General features: G+C 34.0%; 2 protein-coding genes across 5 annotated transcripts; one reads left to right on the forward strand and one right to left on the reverse strand.

Annotated features, from left to right (window-relative positions):
- Positions 1-3074: 3074 nt before the first annotated feature.
- LOC127252386 (transcription factor GTE7-like) lies at positions 3075-5875 on the forward strand. 3 transcript variants are annotated; one of them, XR_007839072.1, is made up of 4 exons: positions 3075-4628; positions 4707-5076; positions 5166-5333; positions 5472-5875. XR_007839072.1 is itself a non-coding variant. In XM_051276541.1 (3 exons), the coding sequence occupies exons 1-3, from the start codon at positions 3117-3119 to the stop codon at positions 5222-5224; spliced, it is 1941 nt and encodes a 646-aa protein (XP_051132498.1). In that variant the 5' UTR covers positions 3075-3116; the 3' UTR covers positions 5225-5875. The 3 variants fall into 3 exon arrangements, 1 of the variants encoding a protein (XP_051132498.1); XR_007839073.1 differs by having other exon boundaries at positions 5479-5875; XM_051276541.1 differs by having other exon boundaries at positions 5166-5875.
- A 144-nt stretch (positions 5876-6019) lies between these two features.
- LOC127252385 (heat shock 70 kDa protein, mitochondrial-like) lies at positions 6020-9865 on the reverse strand. 2 transcript variants are annotated; one of them, XM_051276539.1, is made up of 6 exons: positions 9680-9865; positions 9161-9228; positions 8489-8567; positions 7837-8403; positions 7143-7763; positions 6020-6867 (listed from the first exon to the last, which is right to left on the reverse strand). In XM_051276539.1, the coding sequence occupies exons 1-6, from the start codon at positions 9752-9754 to the stop codon at positions 6253-6255; spliced, it is 2025 nt and encodes a 674-aa protein (XP_051132496.1). In that variant the 5' UTR covers positions 9755-9865; the 3' UTR covers positions 6020-6252. The 2 variants fall into 2 exon arrangements, with proteins under 2 accessions (XP_051132496.1, XP_051132495.1); XM_051276538.1 differs by having other exon boundaries at positions 8489-8570.
- Between the last annotated feature and the right edge of the window lie 2429 nt (positions 9866-12294).

Genomic DNA, 12294 nt, shown 5'->3' on the forward strand with positions numbered 1-12294 from the left:
AGCACAAACATAACTCTAAATACATATATGAATACAATGGTATTTAACATGGTTGTGAATATGAGCATGAATACAATCATATTGTCTATGAAATTTATAAAGTGTATTCAATCATTATTTTATAAGATTATATTGGATTTTTTAAAATTTGGGTGTATTTAATCCAGATTTTTAACTTTTTTTTTTTAAATCTGGAGGTATTCGACGATCTATATACTTTTAAAATAGATTTTTAGTGATTTTTACAATAAAATTGCTATGTTTTCTCGAATCGAACAGACTCTCTGAGCTAAGACAATACTTTGGATGTAATTCAAATTACTAATCAAATTTTTGGTCTTTAAATAAAATTTAAGGATCTTAGCTTTGATTTGACATTAATTTCATAATGTTTGGACTACCGATGAGTTTATGGTGAATTTTATAAGATTTGTGCTGAATTCGAGTAAGTTGATTAAACGTATTTGGTGATTAGCTTAAGTTCAATCAAACCAAATCCTACGATTAAGTGGTAGTTGAGTTGGTTAGCTTCCTCCAAGTAAGGTGGAGGGGTTAAATATCGTATATCAAGTGGGTCTTCTGATTGTCGCTTGAATGATAGACTTTAAGAACAAAATTTATGTCAATGAGAAGTTATATGAGAACATGATGAACATATTGTTTATGTATAACCAAATTGTTGTGAGTTGGGATTTCTTGCAAAATGATTATGTGCACATATGATTATGTGGTATACTATGCGTGATTGTTGATTTGCAAATTAGTAAAACCGGTGCTAGTTTAACTAATGAGATGAATAGTTGAATTGGTGCTAGGCCAACTCCTATGTATTGATGAGCCGGTGCTAGACCATCCAATCGATTGATGGTGTTAGGTGCATAAAGTGTCTTTATATTTGTTTCAATTTTATTTCGATTTCGCATGTATGTTTTAGTTTTTTTATTTCTCAATTTTTAATGAAATTTTATCTTTTAAAATTTTTCCTAATCTATTTTGTTTGGCGGATTGTTCATTAAACTCATTTTCAGCAAATACGAAACATTCTTCTTAGGAGCTTTCTGGGGTGCCCTAAGGGATCTTTATTTATTTTCCGATCGATTTTCTTAAGCTATTGTGAAATTAAAATATTAAAATTTTCGGATACAACGTCTTCTAAGTCACAATTTCAATTTGTATTTGTCGGTTTCAATTCTGGTTACGATTTAAAAATGATTAGTCAGGTTTAAACCACTTATTTAGATTTATTTATTTTTAAAGTTTTCGTTTCTTTTTTCTAATTTTTAAATTTCATTTTTTTTTAAAAAAAATTTATTTTAATTTTATTTAGATATATATTTACTTTTTTCCAAAAATAATATAAATAATAAAACATTAAGCTACAATCTTATTAAATTTATGAAATTTATAAAAATTAATAAATAATATAGTCAAAATGATAAAAAGTTATACAAATGAATAAACAGAATAAGTTAATTTGTACCCTAAATCTATGAATTACATAAATGTATAAAAATTCATGGACTCCTAAAAAATAAAAAATCAATAAAAATACATCTCTACTTTGAAATTACGAGGGTGTTTAGTAAACAATTTTTTCAAGAATTTTTAACTTATTCAAGAGTTTTTAGTTGTTTAACCAGTAAATCAGCTGCTAATTTTGAAAAAGCTGTATATATCAAAATTTGTTATTAGCTTTTTTATTTTAATTTTTCTTATTCCTTAATTGCCCTTAAAATTAATTAATTCTTTCACATATATTCACATATTTTTTTTATTACACTATTTATTAATTATTTAGATATATTTTCTTCTAATAACTTATAAATTTATATTTATAAATTTAAAATAATTATTTTATTTATAATTTTTTTAAATTTTTTTAGAATAAAGATAATATAAAAATATTAATATTATTGAAATAATTATATAACAATTTTTTATCATATAATATTTTTATTAAAAAATGAATATATTTATTTAAAATTATAAATTTAATATAAATATATATTTATTAAAAATTAATCTGATAAAAATACATATGTTAATAATTTTTGCTCTTTTATATTTATACTATTTCTAATTAAAATATATATATATTTTTCAATAAATTTGTATTAATTTTTTACAAAATATTTTTAAAATAATAAAAATAAATATCTTATTAAATTTTTTCTAATTTTTAAAATTAATAATAAAATTATAAAAAAAGTCTACCCACTGAAAAAAATTCAACTAAATATTTTGAAAATAAAATATAAAATGTCCTTAATTGTCATTATACGTATAAACAACTAATATCAAACCGCTATTTTACCAAACATTTTAATAGAAATAGCTAATCGAATCCGCTAATTAAATCAGCTAACAGCTAATCAAATCAGCTAATAGCTATCAACTATCAGCTAATTATGAAACACACCACAAGTAACAAAAATTATTAATTGCTACTTAAAATCAAGTAAAAAAAAATTCATTAATTGTTATTTTAAAGCAGGTAATTTTTTATTAATTATATCAAAATCAAGTTAGAGTTTTTGGTTATTAGATTATTTTATTTTATTTTTTAGATTATCTGGTCAGAAATCCGAACTAATTCAATTTATGTTTTTTTTTTAATTTTGTTTTAACATTTATTTAATTTTTTAATAATAAAAACACCCAAATTCAAACATAAAATATTTCCGGTGGAACGGATTTGTGTTTTGGAATAGTGTTCAATTTTAACCCCCTTATCCGCCACCGACCCCAAGCCCATAATTCGCTATACATATTAATAACATGCCCCCCAATTCTTAAAAATTCACTCCAAACCCTAAAAGCACAAATATGTAAATATAAGAAACACGGGCCCAACATCCCGTCCGGCATTTCCACAACTTCATCCGACGGTCATCATGCCGCCACGTGTTTGGAAGCTTTAATCTTTGTCGTCGATGACAGATGCCCCGGTCAACCCCTCTGCCAGCAAACAAATCCGTATGAACCATTGGATGGCGGCACTTACGCGATCTGACGGTCCAGATCCTGCCCAAAGTATTTCCGGGTAGATCTAATCGCCTTTAAAAAGCACCCCTCGGCCATCTCATTTCTCGCCCAAATCATCCATCAAACCCCACATGGGAAAGATTCCGTACTCCACCCCGTACCTGAATCCAAACCCTAACCCTAACCCAATTCTCAAGAAAAGGCAGAAGCAGCTCCACCACCACACCGCCGGCAACGGCGTCGCTCCCCGGTACAACCTTGATTCCCCCGCCGTGACGCAGACCGCCTCCGACGATGCTTATTCCTTCAACCAGGCGTCCACCTGCCGCGACGCTTCCAATTACGGAGGTTACGTGACCTTCAACGTCGCCTCCTTTTCGAAATCGGAGATCCTCGAGCTCCGAAAGCGATGGAGGGCGGAGCTTGAACAGATCCGCGATTTGCAGAGCCGAATCGAATCCGGTCAATTGAGCAATTCCGGAAACCCTAGGCCGCACTCGAAGTCGAAGAAAACTGCTATCGAGAAAAGGCCAATCGCAGCCTTCGGATCGGCAATCCCAAACAAACCAACCAAAGGCCCTGACAATGGTAACGCCGAGTGCACAGATTTTGAAGCTTCGTTAAAGGAATGCCGCCAGATTGTAGCAAAATTGATTAAGCACAAGTACGGGTACGTTTTCAAAACGCCTGTAGATGCTGTAACTTTAGGTCTCCACGATTACCACCACATTGTGAAGCATCCAATGGATTTGGGAACGGTGAAATCAAATCTGTCCAAAAATCTGTATCCCACACCATCTGAGTTCGCAGCTGACGTCAGATTGACATTCAACAATGCCCTGCTGTACAATCCGAAAACCGATCCCGTCCATGGAATGGCTGAGCAGATGCTGGTGAGGTTCGAGGAATTGTTCAAGCCAATTCAGGAGAAGATCGATGGCTATGTTAGGGAAAAGAGGGAGTTTCAAGAATCTAGGGTTATTGATGAAATCCCATTTGGGGCTAATGATGAATTGCAAGGGAGCTCATGGAACAACAACATCAACAATATTAATAATCACGGCCGGATTTCTGCTTCCCCAAATCTAGGAAAGAAGGGAAGTCAAAGAGGAAGCCCAGTACTGAGAAAGCAAGAAAAGATGCATATGCCTACACAAGCACATTCAAGTGCATCCACTCCGAACCAGAGCCATCCTCTGGCAGTAAACCATGAGCTAGTTCAAGAGCAAGAACATGAGCAAGAGCAAGAGCAAGTTCCTTTGGTGAAGGAACAAAAAGGTGGGAGGGGAGGAGGAGGAGGAGGAGGAGGAGGAGGGACAGTGAAGCAGCCGAAGCCGAGGGCGAAGGACCCAAACAAGAGGGGGATGACTATGGAGGAGAAGCAGAAACTTGGGATTGGGTTGCAGAGTCTGCCTCAGGAGAAGATGCCTCAGTTGATTCAGATTATTAGGAAGAGGAATGAGCATTTGGCCCAGGACGGCGACGAAATAGAGCTTGACATTGAGGCCCTTGACACTGAGACATTGTGGGAGCTTGATCGGTTTGTGACAAACTGGAAAAAGTTTGTGAGCAAGAGTAAACGGCAAGCGCTGATGAACAACAATGTTGCTGCTCCTCTAACCCCGAATCATGAGGCTGATACGGTAATTATATTAATTATGTGATGTGCTTTTATGTGTACTCTTAATTTCTGAGGTGCTAACATTTTGAAATGGTTCCAGGGATTGAGTGAGAAGAAGGATGAGTTGGTGAAGAGGTTGAAGGACAATGAGGACGAAGATGTGGACATAGAGGATGACATGCCGGCAGCTACATTCCCCCCTGTGGAGATTGAGAGGGATGAAGGTGGGGCTGCTGCTAGCTTTGGAGGAGGAGGAGGAGGAGGAGGAGATGGAGGAGAAGAAGAAGGAGGTGGTGGTGGTCGTGGCGGCGGCGGTGGTGGTGGTGGTGGTGGTGAAGAAGATCAGGTTCATAATGGGGGCAACGATAAAGGTGGAGGTGGAGGTGGAGATGCCGGTGCTGATGGCGATGGTGCTAGTAGTAGCTTGAGTAGTTCGGGCAGCTCAAGTAGCGACTCTTCTTCTTCAAGCGGTATTAGCACTATTCAAAGTCGTCATTAATTAATAATTCATTAGCGGGCAGTAATACTCACTCTTAAAGGGGAATGGCATTTTTGACAGATTCGGATTCAGGGAGTTCGTCAGGAAGTGATTCGGATGCGGATGATGCACATTCATGACACATTTAGGGATGCATACGAGAGGAGCGAATGGTTCTCTGATGCTGTTGCTGTTGCTGTTGGGTTGGCGGCTGTTTGATTTCATTCACTGTGACTTTTGCAGATTAAGGTAAATAGATGCATTTATGTTGGGATGTATGTGTTTTTATTATACTAGCAAGTAGTAAGTAGGAGTATATGAAAAATGAATGATGGATCTTTTTATGTTATTATTTTGGGTGAATGATTTGACTGAGTTTGAGTGAAGTGTGCAGGCAGGCAGGCAGGAAGGAAGAATCAGCAGCAACAAAGCAAAGCAGAGTCGCTCTATTGACAATGTAGCAATTAAACTAAGCTCAAATACAAATACTCAAAGTTGGTTAGTTAGTTGTTAGGTCTGTCTGTCTGGAAGCAGACTCGGATAGGAGGGAGGGATGAGATAAATGATGATGATGCATTTAGATTTAGATATAGATAGATAGATAGATAGATAGTATTTAAGTGGTCTGTCTCTCTCTCTCTCTCTGTGTACATAGAGCTACTATGATAAGTATACACATGTGTATGTTTTGTATATTGTGTTGGGGTGATTTTCTAAATGAAAAAAAACCAAATCATCCATCCACCCGTATTCTTCTACTGGAAATGGAAGAAGCCATTGAAATTGATTTATGTGTTGGAAGCGTGCCATATATGGTCTATTTATTTTTTTATTGTTTTTGGACTTTACAAGTCCAAGGTTTGTTGTTGCTTCTTTCACAGAGCAAATTCATGTCAGAATGGGCACACACACACGTGCATCACAGCAAGGCAATAAACAAACAAACAATGAATACTACCACTAAATAAGCAAGGCTGTTAGGATGAATGTATCAATCAAATGCTGCTACTGGCTTTGTTGGTTGGTTGGTTGGTTGGTTCCTCTTCTATTATCATATGATGTCCAAACTCTTTGAGTGTAGAAAGAAAGAAAGAAAGAAAGAAAGAAGATATACATGATACAAAATACCTCCTTCCTCTCCACTTGTTTGATTTGATTATCTATATCTCTACTTCTTTACATCTTCGAAATCTGCCTCCGGCGTCTGATTACCACCTTGAGAGTCACCGCTAGAACCACCGCCACCAGACATGTGCTCTCCGATCTTGGACACAGCTTTATTTGCTGCATCAAGTTTGGCCTTGATATCATCGATGTTCTCAGTGGTCATTGCGTTTCTCAAATCTGAAATAGCCGTCTCGATTTCTGACGCCACCTCTTTCGGAATCTTGTCTCTGTACTCATTCAAGCTCTTCTCAATGCTGTAGATGGTGGTGTCTGCATTGTTTCTGACATCAATCAGAGCTTTCCTCTCTTGGTCTTTCTGGGCATGGATCTCAGCTTCCTTCACCATCTTTTCAATCTCGTTCTCAGATAGACCGCCGGATGATCGAATCGTGATCTGCTGTTCTTTACCTGTTGTTTTGTCCTTGGCAGACACTGTAACAATGCCATTTGCATCTATGTCAAATGTCACCTCTATCTGGGGCATGCCCCTCGGCGCTGGGGGGATACCCATCAGCTCAAACTCGCCGAGCAGCTTGTTGTCTGAAGCCATTTCACGTTCTCCTTGCAATACTTTAATGCCCACTTGAGTCTGGTTGTCTGCAGCTGTCGAAAATACCTGAAGACCATAAAACATATAAATGCTATCAGTACAAAAGGCTTAGGCCTCGAAAATACCTGAAGACCATAAAACATATAAATGCTATCAGTACAAAAGGCTTAGGCCTTAACCATGGTAAGGCTTGATTTAATCTACTAATTGAGGGCTCAAAAATAAGACATCAATTCATTAATAAACAAATCCAAGCCGAAAATTTCATTTAACTAGTTGCTGAACACACACATGGACAAAAATTTTAAGAATAACAGACAAGAAACACTTTGAATGCTTACCTGGCTTTTCTTGGTAGGAATAGTGGTATTTCTATTTATCAATCTTGTAAAGATACCACCCAATGTCTCAATACCCAGCGAGAGAGGAGTGACATCAAGAAGGAGCAACTCTTTGACATCACCACGGAGAATACCTCCCTGAAGGGCAGCTCCCATGGCAACAGCCTCATCCGGATTCACCCCTTTGCTAGGGGGCTTGCCAAAAATCTCTGAAACCACTTCCTGAACCTTGGGAACACGGGTCATCCCTCCAACAAGGAGAACCTCATGAACCTCCTTGGTCGATATTCCAGCATCCTTTAAACAACTCTTGCAAGGGGCCCGAGTCCTTTCAATTAAATGGTTCACCAAAGCCTCAAATTTGGATCTAGTAAGGGTTATGTTCAAATGTTTTGCCCCGGATGAATCAGCAGTAATAAATGGCAAGTTAATTTCAGTTTGAGATGTGGATGAAAGCTCGATCTTTGCTTTCTCAGCAGCTTCTCGGAGCCTCTGCAAAGCAAGCCTGTCCTTTGACAGATCAATTCCCTCGGTTCTCTTAAATTCATCAACCAAAAATTCCAACAAAGCATTATCAAAGTCCTCTCCTCCCAAAAATGTGTCACCATTGGTGGCTTTCACCTGTTAATTAATGTAAATGAAGTCAGTCAGCAAGAGGAGCAAGCAATGCCAAATCATCAAAACTTTCGCATACCTCAAAGACCCCATTTGATATCTCAAGTATGGATATATCAAAAGTTCCACCCCCAAGATCAAAAACAGCAACAAGGCCTTCTTTGTTGTTCATTCCATAGGAAAGAGCTGCAGCAGTCGGTTCATTGATAATTCTCTGCACATCAAGGCCAGCAATTCTTCCAGCATCCTTAGTAGCTTGGCGCTGAGCATCATTAAAATAAGCTGGAACTGTAACCACAGCATTGCTTACAGACTTGCCAAGGTAGGCCTCAGCAGTTTCTTTCATTTTTGTCAGAACAAAAGCTCCAATTTGGCTCGGGGAGTACTGTTGCCCATTTGCTTCAACCCAAGCATCTCCATTGGGAGCCCTTACAATCTTAAATGGAACCATTTTCATTTCCTTCTGTGTCTGGGGATCATCAAACCGTCTACCAATCAATCGCTTGGTTCCAAAGAGAGTGTTAGTTGGGTTCGTGACGGCTTGTCGCTTAGCTGGAGTGCCGACCAAAAGTTCTCCTTTTTGGTTAAAGGCAACAACAGAAGGAGTGGTCCTTGCACCCTCCGAATTTTCAATCACTTTCGGATTCTGAATGAAAACTTTCTTCAAGTGAGCAAATCAAATCTTGTAAAAACATATAGCTGGATATCTTCAGCATCAAAAGATATTCTACCTTTCCCTCCATCACAGCAACACAAGAGTTAGTCGTACCCAAATCGATACCAATAACATCATTTCCAGCTGGTTTTGTACTGCTTCAAGAGAAGACTGGGTTAAACTTCTATAGGCAGTTATTTAGGGCAACAATTTAGCATGCTTCAGAAAGGAATGGTTTACCATGCTCAAACATGATCCATTTAAGTGAGGACAATGGAACAAAGACACACTTCTCTGTTGGGAATTGGGATTGATGTCCTAAATGAGTATCTACTAGGGTTTGTTGGGAAGATTTTAGAGGATTTCTACTATTTCTTCAAAAATTTCCCATGAAAAACATAAAATCACATTAACGTAACTTTAATTACTTTACATTCAACACATTAATCTAACTTTTATTTATATCACATCAAACAACTATTCTAATTCAAAATTTTATTATTCAAAACTCAAATCCAAAATCCAAAATCCAAACCTCCAAACAAACACACAATTAACGTAATGAGTGTACAATTAAAATTATTTAACAACTATTCAGTACCTGCTCTTTATTAACTGTGTGTTGTTGGTCTTATGTATTCTAAACATATGATTAGCTTTGATAATAATTTAATAAATCTAGTTCTTAACACTAAACAAGACCTTAAATGAGCGTTCACAAATTTGATTAAAATTGCTGCAAATATACCTGAATGCCCTAGAAAGTCCTGCCCATCTGTTACCCAGTGCCCATGCTGGCTTTGTGTGTCCGGTCAACTGAATCAGCACACAAAATTAGATGCTTAACATTAAATGAATTGCAGCTAGAAATGTTTATAATCCTTCATCGCAAGAACTAGATGAAAAGTGCAAACAAAATTCTCCCCAGTACAAGACAAGAAATGGGATTTTACAAATTCTATAAAATTGGCATTTGGCAATGAAATTTGCGATTATTGTACCCGAACTAATCTATAGAACCAAAGCAGAAGAAGCTTTTCCGCTAGCTAAATTGTCAATATCTTACCACTTTCCTTCATTAAAACTTGTTTGAAACAAAATCAAAATCAAAAGCCTACGCGGCATGGCAAAATCAGGAGCAATTAGCAAAACTAGAAACTGAACCAGGCCAGCACCCAGACAATTATTTAAGATAAAAACACCACAACGGTCAAAATGAACAACGAAATGCACCGATTCGAACAGAACTGTCGGAAAAAAGACGTACGGCTTGGAGACCAGAAATCGGCTCGGAACAAAAGCCACGGCGCCGGATGGATCTGAGAAGGACAGAAGTCGCCATTAGAAGTGGTGCAGTAAAAGAGAATTATCTTCCACCGATCTCACTATAGGGTTTAGGGTTCTAGAGAGGAGCTCAATAGAAGCTGCTGGAACGAGAAGAAAACTCGGAGAATGGAACGATTGGGATAATTTATTTATATATTTAAATTGAAATTCCAGAACATGGAAGGCGGTGTTTATTTTCATTTAATATAAGTATTTTTTTTAAAAATTATTTGTAATCTAAGTTTTTCTGTAATAGAATTTATAGTTAATTATATTTTATTTTATTTTAATTTGTATTATATGTAATAATCTTTTCCTACTCAATTGTGTCTTTGAATATTTAGGCTAAGAATATTTTTTTTATAACAATTAAAAAACATATATACATATTGAATGATCTGGAGTATATTATTATTATTTTTTTAATTTACTAAATTTCTATTCATTTAAATTGGACATAAATTTTAATAATATATACTCTCTCGTATGGTAAAATAATATAGATTTGGTTGAATGCAAAAAAAATTAAACAATAATAGTAACATTTTAATATGAAAATAGGGTATGTAAAAAGTAAAAAGAAAAAAAAATATTATAAAAAATTTATTAAAATAATGAAAAAAAGTTGTTAACTAAGTAAAAAAATAATGGCAAATTAATTTTTATTTGTTAAAAAGAATAATAAACTTATGAATGAATAAAATTGTTACTATAAATAAATTGTATATAAATTTAAGAATGAATAATTCCATAATTTTGACGGATAAAGAGAATATTATTGAATATAAAAAATAGTGAGTTAATGCAGTAAGAAATATTATTATATTAGTTTATTGTAATATAATGAAGGAGTATTTTGAAAATTATATTCCATCTGTCATTCTAATAAGTGTACATTTATTTTTTTGTGAAAAATTTAAGAAATAATACTCCATCTGTCCGGCTCTAAATGCCACATTTATTTTTTGGAGTTGATATTTGAATATTAATTATTATATCAAAATTTAGTACAAATAAAAGAAACGATAAAAAATATTTCTAGTAGTGTCTTATAATATTAATATAATGACATTTATAAAAATAATTATATAAATATAAGAATATTTTTAATGTAAAGTATAATGACGTAAGAGGTAAATATATCTTTTAGAGACGGATAGAGAGAATAATATTTTAGCGATAATGGATAGTTAAAAATAGTATAAAAAATAATTTTACCGTTACTTTTTAGTATAAAAATAATAATGTAATGATAAATTAGAAATATTTGTGAAAGGTAAATGTTGAATTTTTAATAAAAATAATTACATTTAATTAGGCTCAAAATATATATATATATATATATTCAAGTTGGATATCATCGAATGTATGCTTATTTTATTTTATTTTTTGTCCATAACTTGTACTTTTTATTTATATAAAAGATAATTCTTACATACTAATTATAAATATATCATTATTATTTACCCAAAGTAAAATAAACAGATACAATTTAATATTATATTTATTTTATAAATATGTCATTATTACTTACAAAAATAAAATAAAATATATTTGTGGAATTTTGATTTAGAGTTTTGATTTTAAATAGTAAAAATTTGAATTGAAATAGTTGTTTGATGTGATATAAGTATGTATCGATATAATATTTTGAATGTAAAAAATTTAATTTTAGTGTAATATAATAAATAAAAAACAATTGTTTGATTTGATATTATTTTAAAAAAATAAAATTGAAATAATAAAATCAAAAGTCAAATCCCACAAGGAAACACACCCGAAAGAGAGAAAAATATGAGTGTAAATTGAAAGAGAGAATGGTCATCCTTTTCTTACATAAAGGATATTGTGCTGATTTGACCAAATCAAAATATGTTGTAGGGGTGACCGGTATATATTTATACATATTTCAACATATTTATAATATAACACATATCATCTTATAATAAGACATATGCTGAGAATATATATTGGTCACCCATATAACATATGCTGACCCGGTCAAATAACACAATGCTGACTTGGCTGAATCAACAAAGGATCCGCAGCCTTATGTAAATGTACGGCAATTTATAGCCAATTTGACAACATAATTAGTCATCAAATTTGATGATTTTTCAACATAACTAAATGACACATATCATTATGTTAAGTGTCATAACACTCTCCCTTGTGTTATTTAATAACAATGAATACACTTCGTTAAAATCTTACAAGAAAAAAAATTCAGTAGGATACGCAATTTATGCATTAAAAATATTTCCACTGATGTGGACATCACTTGAAATCTCACAAGCGACGCATCCCAATGTTCTTTATCACTTTCTCGAGCGTTTTAGTTGGTAAAACATTGGTTAATAATCTGGTAAATTATAATTAGATCGAATCTGCAACACATTTATTTCACCATTTTTTTTAACATCATGAGTAAAAAAAAATTATGGTAAAATATATTTTGTTCGATCACTCTTGATATATCATCCTTTCAACTGACTTATACAAATTTCATTATCTTTGTATAAATAGTTGGAGGATTATTATTCTCATCTCTCAAAA

This window comes from Andrographis paniculata, unplaced genomic scaffold, assembly GCF_009805555.1.
Source record: "Andrographis paniculata isolate CXL003 unplaced genomic scaffold, ASM980555v1 Contig46END, whole genome shotgun sequence".
Classification (NCBI taxonomy): domain Eukaryota; kingdom Viridiplantae; phylum Streptophyta; class Magnoliopsida; order Lamiales; family Acanthaceae; genus Andrographis; species Andrographis paniculata.